The sequence below is a fragment of the Siphateles boraxobius genome, unplaced genomic scaffold, assembly GCF_051911475.1.
Source record: "Siphateles boraxobius isolate OS27281-9 unplaced genomic scaffold, OSU_SipBor_1 31, whole genome shotgun sequence".
NCBI classification, from domain to species: Eukaryota; Metazoa; Chordata; class Actinopteri; order Cypriniformes; family Leuciscidae; genus Siphateles; species Siphateles boraxobius.
In genome coordinates this window covers 20148978-20161277 of record NW_027508931.1, presented here as the reverse complement: position 1 = coordinate 20161277, position 12300 = coordinate 20148978, and the positions used below count along the sequence as shown (strand labels likewise).

Here is a 12300-nt window from a genome sequence, read left to right as displayed (position 1 = left end):
GAGAGATGATTCGCAAAACTCTCTTCGACCCGTGGCATCATCCCGTAGCCCCCTCTCTCTCGACCCCATGATGGAAGAATATATGTGTACATCGGGGCTGGAAAGCCGAGAGGAGAAGGGCTTATTCCACGATCTCGACACCTCGGTGTGGAGATCGGAAAAAAACGGGAGACTCCGGCGCGAAGGCTGTGACCGGGCTTGCAGGAAGCGCTCATCAAGCTTACTTTTTTTAGTCGCTTCCTGCTTCTCAGGGGGCCAATCGATATTTAATTTGGCCACAGCCCGAGTCACAACCTCCAGCAACTCCTCAAAGGCAGGCGAATGTGGTGATGGAATTTCACATTCCCCTGCCTCGATGTTAATAACATCTAAATCCTCAGATTCAGATAGTTCTAACATCGGGTCCTCTCTGCGGTCGGGAGAAGCCGCAGGGCGGGCTCCCGAACCGTAAGCGGGACCATGAGAACTGGCTGATGAGTGTTGGGAAAGGGCCGAAGCCGTCTCAACACTATTCACCAGATCTCTCTGCGATCCCCATGAATGCAAGCGCCGCGATGCCTCGACAAACGCGGGACCTGATCCATGGGGAGCGCGAGCCTGGCCTGATTCATCGAACAGGCTCAGGCGGGAGCGGAGCGTTCTAAGGGGCAATATTTCACAGTTTGCACAGGCAGCACCCTCGAGCGCTGCCCGTGCATGCTCCACTCCCAAACAAACAACACAGAGTGAGTGTGTGTCACCCTCGCTTAAATAGCGTGGGCAAGGGGACGCACACTGTGTAAACTGCTTTGAACTCTTCTCCATCACAAAATACCTTGTTTTTACCGAACAAACAACACCAAATAAGACAGACAGTTTCACATGTAACGCTTGCTGAAGGACAGAAAGCTACTGCTTCCGGGTTCCGGTGCCCTTTTTATAGTTCCGCTCACCGTCACATACGACGTCACGGCTGACGTCATCACGCAGCACCAATCAGGATTGGACTAGTGCTATTCAGGCTTCAGACGCGTCATGCTAAGGGCATTCCCCGTAGTGTCGATTCTCGACGCAGCGGGAGTTCCCTCGGAAGGGAACAGTTGTGTAAAAAATTTTCAGGACTATTTGATGAATAGAATGTTTAAAAGAACAGCATTTCTCTGAAATATAAATCTTTTGCAACATTATAAATGTCTTTACAGTCACTTTTAATCAATTTAATGCATCCTTGCTGAATAAAAGTATTAATTTCTTTAAATTCTTTAACAAAAAAAAAATGTTATAATGTTACAAAAGCTTTCTATTTCAGATAAATGCTGTTCTTTTGAACGCTCTATTCATCAAATAATCATGAATTTTTTCTACACAATTGTTTTTAACACTGATATTAATCTTAAATGTTTCTTGATCATCAAATCATAATTTTATACTGACTTCTGAAGGATCATGTGACAACGAAAACTGGAGTAATGATGCTGAAAATTCAACTTTGATCACAGGAATAAATAATTTTTAATTGTAAAAATATGTCACAATATTACTGTTTTTGCTGTATTTTGGATCAAATAAATAATGCCTTGGTGAGCAGAAATTTATTATTTTAAAACATTAAAAAATCTCACCGTTCTAACAATTTTGGCCACCATGTAGTATATCAGTGGCGGGCCGTGCATTCCACACCTAGGCCTTCAGTGAATTAATACATTTTAATAGCGTGGCAGCGCACAGACTCTCTATAATTGAGGGCTTGAGACGAAGAACCATATAAGTCCATATTTTCAAATTTTGAATAATACATTTTTTTTTTTTATTTGGACTCTGAATATTATATTATTATTATTTTTTTTACTTGAAGATAGACAACAAAAGCTTCACAATTCTAACGAAATAAGATTTTTTAGTATCAATCTTAAAAATAAAAAGTTAGAGTAATTTACATTTCTGGAATGTAGAAGAACAGTATATGTCCAGTTAATGTGGAATAACAGTATAAGTCCAATTCATCATATCACGTTAAAACCACTGGAGATTTGATTCCTTTATCTTAGTTTTAATACAGTAAAAGAACCTTAAAGAAAATATTTAGCATTTCTTTCTTTCAATTTCTTTAATTTTTTGCCAACGTAAATCACAGAACAAAAACACAGACAAAACAGTACGAACAATGAACAATATATAGGCCTACTTATAGTACAGAAAACAAACGTCAGTACAAACAATAAACCGTACATACAATCAACAATACATACAAACAATAAACAACAGTAATAACTGTAAACAATACATATTTACAATACAGACATACATCATCATCATTCCATGCTATGGTTCCTGCTAGTTTACCATTTTATAATACGTTTCATAAATCACCCCATTCATGCATTTACTAAATAAATAGCTATATATTCCTATTATACAACATAAGATAAGGCATACAAGATAAGCTACAACTACAATTATGATTAATTTTACACAATATACACAATATACCCCACCTTACCCTGCACATGACCTACACATACCAGGCTACTCTTCGCATTCTAATGTCCCATAAAATGCTTGGGCCTCCGCTGGCATGTAGGCTAGCATTTTCATAAGATCCCAGTGCTTCTCCTTCTTGACAGGCAGAGGGTCATCATAAGCACCAGCATACGTGGTAGAGAACAAGGGAGCTAGAGGTGGTTGATTCTTCCTCTGTTTGGTGATCAGCCAGGTCTTCCATCCCTCGTAGAGGCTGTGGCTCCCTTTTGTGTGGACACACCATGGATCAGCAGCTAAAATCATGATTCAACAAGAAATTCAATAAAGATTCTTCTTTCACGCACATATCCCCAACACTGTTAATCTCAGAAAACCAACTCTTTAGTTTTTTACCTGTCACTTTCAACCACATCATGGATGTGATTAGCAAGCCAGGTGGACGCTTTAATGTTGCATCAGGGAGCTGCCTTAAGTCCGGACATTTCATCTCAATGACTTTGAATGGATGCTGCTGCCTGGCTCCATTGATCATCTCGGTGACATCGCTGGGGGTGTGGAGTGTGGTCACCTTACGCCTCTTGTCCAGCGTGGCAAAGGAACGGTCACAGGGAAGGAAGGAGTGACCAGACACCATGAACTTCTGCTCTATCTGACTGAAGTACCCTCTAGATACGAGCAGGGCCATGAGGTTTAGGACTTGCCAGTTGTTGTTCTGCCCACAGCATCGGTCACTATAGATGATGAGCTTCCGTTCCTTTGCCTGGACTAGGGGAGCGAAAGATGTTTCTGCCCACTTCAAAAGACAGCTTCCCACCTCGATGGAACCTCTGTGAGCGATGCCCTCATGCCAGAGGCACATTGTAGGAGGATCGTCAGTGCCCATCTCCTGGATACAGAGGTTGTAGTTGGCCAGCTGCCGTTGATAGTACACGTTGGAGTGTGTCAGGTTTGGTGTGAACACTAACCCCTGCATGTCGATACAAATTACATGGCAGTCATCATTGGCTTTGGCCCACTCTGTGTCAGCCTGCAACTGGGTGTACGCTTTTTCAGCTTTCCGGTGGTGAAGCTCACTCTCGACTGCGATCTTCAACCTTTCTCCATCTGTTGCAGCAGCTGTTAATTTTGAGAACAGGGTGTCACATTTTGCACAAGTGTCACTTTTTGGCTCCCCAAAACTGAGGTTCTGCTGCTTGAAGAGGTCCCTATTGAGCCAGAACTTTGCAGTGGATGTTGGATTGTGTTCCTTGTACAGGCGGAACATGCGGAGCAGGTTTAAATCAGGGCTCAGGTACACCCTCTCCACATCTCCCTTCATCCGTGAGTAGTGGTTCGATTGGCGTGGGAAGCTCAAGATATGCTCTCTTATCCCCTCTCTCACTGCAGGATGAATGCTATGAGGCCTAAAAAATAAACACAACTCATGAACAAAAGAAATATAATAAACTATGCTGGTTTGTTTTGCACAATTGCATTGTTTCTGTGACCATAAATGTATAATTCTAAACATTCCTCTAAACTATAGGATTTTGTTTTTCACATACAGTCATTAAAGGGATACTTCAGTATTTAGCATTAAGCTTTGTATCATTAGAAAACCGAATTCTTTTTAGTATTTTCGAATTACCATGCTTTCCTCCCTCATATTCCCCTGAGATGAGAGATTTATGTATTTTTTTGTCTGGAAAAAATCCTCTAATGACACAAAAATCGTCATTGTTTACATGCACACCTTTTTTTTCAATCTAACTGAATTTATTCCGATTTGTGAATCTGAATGTAGTGTTTACATGGATGCTAAACAAGTGATTGATTGATGTGTGCATTGCAATCATTGCAATCTGGGAGTTGTTGTCTTTAATCCCCATAAATCAAAAATACTTTTTCTGGCTTTTCTCAGTCTAGAATGCTCCAAATTAAAACAATAATTTCTTCTACATAAATGACCCATTTTAAATACACATGAATCTTTCCAGAGCTGGAGTATCCCTTTAAGATCCACATGTTGTAATGATACAAAGAATAATCATACATTACATTTGCATAGCACTTTACCTGATGATATCGATCTCAAAGTGCAAAAATATGTTGCCTGACTGGACAACAACAGTGAGCTGAATCCTAACGATTACGGTATGTGCACGCTCGGGTTATAGGGTGGCAAGGCACCCAACGCCCAATAATGCCAACGTCCAGTGCACCATTAGACCAGGGAATGTTGTAGGGCAATGGATGCTGACAATGGTGCAGCTTTAAAAACTAACAGGACGAGAGTATGAGGTCCTTCAAGTCCTTTTTTTTTTTTACTTACCTGTTCTTATGTTTTCCTCTGAAGTCCTCTAATGGAGACCTGACTTTAGCTACCTGCTCTGTTAACAAAAAGTTAACAAACGGAAAACGCTAGGCTATATAAAACTTGCCTGTAGGCGACTGTTGGTCAGTTGAAAGACTGACATAAATGTGAGCTTACAAACAGCAAGTCTTTGGCCTCCTTGTTGCACATGGTACTTGAAGGTGTACTTCCTCTTAGTAATCTCAGTGTCAGGCCCACGTGGTCGTCTGCGACTCACCTTGTGCTAGAAGTAAAAAGACATGAAGTAAAAAGACATTTACCATAGCGTAGCAGGCTGGCCGTAGTGTAGAGCTGTCAAGTTAAGGTCATTATGTATGTGAGTAGGCTTTGGTTAGGAGAATGAATAAGCCATGTGTATGCCTTTTAGGACACCAAAGCGCTGTGGTCTGTAATGCACTTGATGGCCTACTTGATGCCGATCATCCTTCATCCATCCTCACAGAATTTAACATTTACAGTGATCAGGCACATGTGCAGTCTTAGTGAATTCACTAACTTAATATTCAATTCACTGGTTATTTCATGGGCCTACATTGTGATGCATTGAATACTGTTGACATGATATGGTCATGAATTGCTTAAGTTAGCCTACCTGCTCCAAACCAGAGAGAATGATAGCCTGCTGCCTCTCATAATAGACAGCATAAAAATCTGTGAAAAGATGGAGTTTTCCTTGTTTCTGTTAGGCTTGAACACTGCCTGGGACACGTCTCCTTGCGCACATTGCCCTTAACAAAAACAAAGTCACATTAGCGGTTGTTTTTTGTTTAGCTATAGAACACTAGAGCTATTAACAGCTATTAAGATTACTAGCTAGAATATATAACAGCTTACACAATCAATGCATTTTTATTATTATTACCTTTTAGTTATTTATTTATTTATTAAATAATGAGTAACAAACAAACATAGCATACCATATTAAAAAACAAAGTGTTGCATTAAATGGTAACAGGGGATCCAAAAAATATATCAAAATATTTTAAACACGTCAATGACTTTTTTATATATACATATATAGGTTATATATATATATATATATATATATTTATATATATATATATATATATATATATATATATATATATATATATATATATATATATTTACCAATTTCAGTGAAGACATAGCAATCAAAGTCTAATTTTCTCAGCTTTCATTTCGGCCCATTCATGACATGATTCGCTAAACAGTCCGAGATGTATGAACATTAGTAACGTTAGACGCCCAACACTATGCCCCCTGACTGTAACCAGCTACGTTACAAAGTAACTGGCTAGCCAGACATCAAACGCAGCTAAAATGTTTCGATTAATTTATCCATGGTTATAAGGAGTAGCCTACAGCATTCATTTCGACCCATTCATGAATTGATCCGTTAAACAGAGTGAGCTATTTGAATGAACTCTAGTCAGGGGCGTCATGCAAGCCAAAATTCTGGGGCAGCACAATCTGAGAAGTTGCAATTGTTTTCTGACGGGTGATACAGTATGGATCATGTTAGGAGGGGTCAGGGGGTTTCTCCCATAGATATTATATAGAGACTAGATGCCCTATTGGCCGCTGTGGCGCAAGAAATGCGGCCGCCATCTTAAACCGGTCATACTCCTATTTGCGTTGCATAGCAGCAGTAGATGCCAGAGCACTGTGCAGCATATTCCTGCTCAAATCGGCGGACCATCACTCGGGGATTACTTTTCACGTGTAAGATTTAACATTTAACATTACCGTACTATTGGTTGTATTTTGTGAACAAAATATTCAATGTGTCCTGTATCGTAGCTACGTGTATGACCTTTGCAGCAAAAAAACCCGCGTGAAAATAAGTTCGGTATTCAGTGAGATATGATTAATTAAATGCGCTGGCAGCTCTTTGCACCTGCCAAACAGATTACACTGAGCGGAGCGGGTGACCGGTTTAAGATGGCGGCCACACGGCTCGTCCGCGCCAATAGGCAGTAGTGGTCGATAGGGCGTCTATCTATATGATGTCTATGGTTTCTCCCCCTGATTTTTTTTTAATTCTGGCTGCTAAACACACCATTTCAATGCAGTTTGGGAGGGACAGAAATACCTTAACGGAGCTAGCAGCAACCCTCCTCTATCTGAGGACTAAGTTAAAGTATCTATTTTACAAGTTTATGTAAAAGACAGGTTGATGAAAGAAAAGCACATGAGAGAGAGGCTGACTGCTACACTTTCGTGCACTCTAAGCCTACTTCACGGTCATAGCGATCTGTATAACAACTATGCTGTAGCTTTCGAACGGGTAGCCTATCTTTTTCACTGCATTTGAATTAGCTGCCTGATCCGTGAAGAACCGTGAATAACATGCATCATGTTTATTTTTCTTTATTTGACGAAAAGCACAACACTTTGTTTTTATTGTGAGTACCCACAAAAAAAAATAGACACTTAACAGGATGTAATAATGTACAACACTTATATGTAAGATCAAAATCAACAGAGTAATTTGAGTCTCTTTTGCACTGATAAGGAAAAAAGTGAGCTGGTATCGCCGCTTTGTTTACTACAGTTATACAGCGCGTGTCTGTGCCGTTCATTCACTCTCGCATCTGCATTAGTAAACATGTTATTAAATTTACATGAACACATCCAAACTATATTGCTATAGCCTAATAAGATGAGTAAAAATAGATTGAAATATGTTGAAATAAAATGTCTGTATAAGCAACAAACTGCAAATTAACATGTATATGCTAATATATCATACACAATATGTTACAGACTAAATATGAATGTTTAGACAAGATTTTGTGATTAGTTTTGGATAGATTATAAAGTTTTGACTCTAAAAAAAGACTACTGTCACATTAAATAGGTACGCTTTTGTTCACCAATTTCTGCTCATGTTAAATATACTATATGATGTTTTGTCAAAAATAAAGTAGGTATATTGAATTATCAACTAAGATGTTATTATAGTGTTGGTTCCAATATTCAAAATAATTAATCCTTACCTATTTTAATACCTATGATAAAATGTATACTTTTTACAAAGAAAGAATACACTTGAAATATTGTTAAAATTGTAATTGTTGTTGTAATTGTAACCTTTTTGTAATTGGTTACAATTTCTAATTGTAAAATATGTATATATAGATAATTTCTTTTGTCCTTGCATTCTTTGGGACCCTGTGACACACCTGTGTGAAAGCTGCATATTAATTAGCCTCATTATGTATGTGGCACATTATCCAGCCTTTGTCTTCTCAGGTGTGAACACGCCTCCATGCATATTGCCTTTCCAAACAAAAGGTGTCTTATAAAATTTAAATCAATGTATTGTTTTGTGTAAATTATTAGGCAGGATGATTTTCAGATCATTTTGAAGCAAAAACTCTAGGCAACAATGACCATTAGTCAAAAGTATTGTAGACACATATTTAGTATGTGTTTTGGGGCCTTATTTCAGACACTTTAAGTTTTAGTTTTTTCAATAACCACGCATAAATATATTCTCTCAAAAATACAAACATGTACATACATCTTGCTCACATATTACGGTAGCCCTGTTTGTGCTATTTAGAGTGAATTTACACCTTTGCCATTAACATGTTTATAAATAACTGAAAAAAGCACAAATGTCAGAGCATGTCAGAACACCTCCAGGACCCAGAAAACCCCTCAGAACCCCAGGGGTTAATGTCCGCAGCGGACATGAAAGCACCCGGCGTCTCCATTTTTCGTGGATACATTACAGTCAGTTCTATTTTTACCCGGACAGAACGAATAGAGTTCTGTGACTCTGCGTTAAGCTGGATAAGGCTGAATAAGTGATTTTTTCTGGTAGTATTGAAGTCGTTCTATTCAGATGCTATTGAAGTTAGAAACGTGTATTCTCACCCCACGGTGGTGGACTCACAGCAGGCTCTGGTTATGGAGCAAGAAGTACTGACACTTCTTTGAAAAGGAGCTATAGAAAGGGTTTCTCCTCCCAGCAGAGAGTCAGGGTTTTACAGCCGTTACTTCATTGTTCCAAAGAAGGATGGAGGGTTGCATCCTATTCTAGATCTGCGCCAGTTAAACAGCAGAGTTCAGAAACTCAAGTTCAGAATGCTTACACTCAAACAGATTGTATCTCAGATTCAGTCCGAGGACTGGTTTGTCACAATAGACTTGAAGGACGTGTACTTCCATGTATCTATCCATCCTCATCACAGGAGGTTCCTGAGGTTCGCTTTCGGGGGCGAAGCATACCAATATCGGGTTCTTCCATTTGGCCTAGGTTTATCTCCCCGCACTTTTACCAAATGCGTGGATGCAACTCTGGCTCCGTTGAGACTCCAGGGCATCCGCGTATTAAATTACATCGATGATTGGTTGATTTTAGCTCAGCCAGAGCAGGTGGCAGTTCAGCATCGAGATGCTGTTCTGTCCCACATAAAGAGTTTGGGGTTGAGGCTCAACACCAAAAAGAGTGTGCTCCTTCCTGCTCAGAGGACCACTTTTCTAGGTGTAATTTGGGATTCGACCACAATGCAGGCACGCCTGTCTCCTGCTCGTATTTCTGTGATTCTCACAGCCGCAAAGAATGTGAAACTAGGCAAGTCACTCACTGTGAAATAGTTTCAGAGACTGTTGGGTCTCATGGCAGCTGCGTCCAACGTTATTACTTTTGGCCTTATGTACATGAGACCCCTGCAGTGGTGGCTCAGGACCAAGGGGTTTTCTCAGAGGGGAAATCAATTCCGCAAGATCAAGGTCACGCGGCTATGCCTTCGGGCCTTGGTCATGTGGAAGAAACCTTGGTTCCTCGCCCAGGGCCCAGTGTTGGGGGCTCCTTGTCGACGCGTCACGCTTTCGACGGATGCTTCCCTCACGGGATGGGGGGCCGTCATGAGTGGCCGCTTGGCGCAAGGTCTTTGGCAGGACCATCAATGTTCCTGGCACATAAATCATTTGGAGTTGATGGCGGTATTTCGAGCACTCAAATATTTCCTGCCAGACCTGAGAGGCCATCATGTGTTGGTCCGCACAGACAACACTTCGGTGGTCTCCTATATCAACCATCAGGGGGGTCTGAGGTCGCGTCATCTTTGCAAATTGGCCCATCAGATCCTCCTATGGGCCCAGGGGGTTGAGCTCATGTGGGAAGAGTTAGGTCGTGCTCAGGTAGACCTTTTCGCATCATCAGATTCAACCCATTGTCCCATGTGGTTCTCTCTGACGCACCCAGCTCCTCTCGGTCTTGATGCGATGGTGCAGGTGTGGCCGAGGCTGCACCTGTACACCTTTCCCCCGATATCTATGCTTCCAGGGGTTCTGGAGAGGGTTCGCCGAGAAGGGGCTCGTCTGCTACTAGTAGCCCCTTATTGGCCGACCCGAGTTTGGTTCTCGGACTTGGTGTCTCTGCTGGACGGCTCCCCCTTGGAGATCCCACTCAGGGTGGACCTCCTGTCCCAGGCCGGGGGCACGATATTTCACCCTCGACCGGAGTTGTGGAAACTGTGGGCCTGGCCTCTGAGGGGGCCAGGCTCAGGGAAACCGGTCTTTCGACCGATGTTGTATTGTACTCGAGGGTCTGGCTTTAGCTTCCTTCGAGCCCATCGAGGAGGTTTCAGAAAAATTCCTCACTCTAAAGACTTTATTTCTCCTTGCTATCTCATCTATCAAGAGAATTGGTGATTTACATGCTCTGTCGGTTGCTCCTTCATGTCTGGAATTTGCACCTGGTATGGTGAAGGCATTTCACTACCGCAGACAGGGTTATATTTCTAACGTCCCACTGAATGATGGGGGCCCAATAGTGCCGCAGGCCTTTTATCCTCCACCCTTTAATACCCCTGACCAGGAACAGCTTAACCTGTTATGTCCAGTCCCGGCTTTAGATGCCTACGTTCACAGAGCTGCCCTGTGGCGTAAATCTGAGCAACTATTTGTTTGTTTTAAGTCACTCAAGAGAGGATGCCCTGCATCTAAGCAGGTTATGAGTAAATGGATAGTCGAGACAATTTCATTGGCTTTTGAAGCGGCCGGACAGCCTTCACCTATGGCTGTGCAGACCCATTCTACTCGGAGCATGGCGGCCTCTATGGCCTTAATTTCGGGAGTTTCCCTTCTTGACGTGTGTAATGCGGCAGGATGGTCCTCTCCGCATACATTTGTCAGGTTTTATGACCTTGACCTCCCCACTCCTGGGGCGAGGTTGCTTGCTTCTTAGTGTGCGCAGGACTTCACACAGAACGGGCATTTGTCACTATGATGTAGTGGGTATGGGGTTCCCACCATGTCTCAAACGCAGCTCGAGTTCCCTTGAATGGGAACGTCTCAGGTTACGTATGTAACCCTGGTTCCCTGATAGGGAACGAGACGCTGCGTTTGCCTGCCATACTTCCTGCATGCCCTGATCGACTTGCTTCAGTTTTTCAGAAGCTATCGCGGTCTGATTTCAGGGTTGCTTTATAGTTTCCTGGTCTATGACGTCACCTATGTAGTAAGGGCTTCCATTGGACTGATTTTACACGTTCTACACGACATAATCACGCAGAGCGTTCCCACTCAAACGCGGCGTCTCGTTGCCTATCAGGGAACCAGGGTTACATACGTAACCTGAGACGTTCTCACACTCTCTCTCTCTCTCTCTCTCTCTCTCTCTCTCTCTCTCTCTCTCTCTCTCTCTCTCTCTCTCTCTCTCTCACACACACTTTAATATGCTATTATACTCCATATAACTCCATATAAAAGCCCAGAAACTAACCTTTTTTTTTTGCACAGGGCTATCTAAAGGGTTAATGGTGCCACCTGGTTATCAACAGTGAAAATGATAGATTTTACCTCTTCCCAACGGGGAAAACCACCAACAATCAAAAAATGCATGATTATATGGTGTCATGGCTTTGCAATCAAAAAATGTGGTTATAATGGAAGTCAATGGGGCAAAAACAGCCACGAACAGTAAATGAGGGAGAAAAAGTTAAAATCTGATGCTGTACAAAAACTAACAATGCATCAAAACCAATCTTGTTTCTAATCTTTGACATGTCCAAGACTGTGATAAAAGGTAAAAAAAAAATCCAGTCCACAATAACATTTTATATTGAAAATAAGTCATTTTGTGTGTTTTTTCCCTCAAATCAGTGACATCATTTATGAATTTGGCAATTAAAGAGTTAAGATCCTGATTTTTTAAACATTTAGTGGTTTTGATCAGGACTGAGGTTGATTGATAGGTTTATGCAAAAAAAATTGAAAAACATATTTATCTGATACATTTTTACAGCATTTTTAAAGTAGTGGCTGTTTTCAGCCACAAACATAACGAAAGGGTAGTGAATTTGAACAGTGCACAAGGGTTAATAACAGTAGAGAGGTAGTTAGGGCGTGCGATGTTAAGTGCTTCTTTGTATACAGCACACTAATACCACACTCTCAAGTTTGTTGCTGCCCCACCTCAGGCTCGGCTATCAGGCTCAAGTCAGTGATAATCATCACATTAGGTGTTGAGCAGACGTGCTCCTGAAAAT

General features: G+C 41.5%; 1 protein-coding gene across 1 annotated transcript; it reads right to left on the bottom strand.

The window, feature by feature from the left end:
* Positions 1-2067: 2067 nt before the first annotated feature.
* Positions 2068-5541, bottom strand: LOC143697010 (uncharacterized). Its single transcript, XM_077193978.1, has 4 exons — positions 5406-5541; positions 4881-5036; positions 2854-3863; positions 2068-2753 (listed from the first exon to the last, which is right to left on the bottom strand). Exons 3-4 carry the CDS (start codon positions 3776-3778, stop codon positions 2506-2508), a joined length of 1173 nt encoding a protein of 390 aa, XP_077050093.1. The 5' UTR covers positions 3779-3863; positions 4881-5036; positions 5406-5541; the 3' UTR covers positions 2068-2505.
* Positions 5542-12300: the final 6759 nt, after the last annotated feature.

Excerpts from the sequence above, each read along its gene's own strand:
- LOC143697010 (XM_077193978.1), bottom strand. The coding sequence starts at position 3,778 with ATGAAGGGAGATGTGGAGAGGGTGTACCTGAGCCCTGATTTAAACCTG. Across the intron at positions 2,754-2,853 it reads GATGTGGTTGAAAGTGACAG|CTGCTGATCCATGGTGTGTC; the intron begins GTAAAAAACTAA and ends TCATGATTTTAG.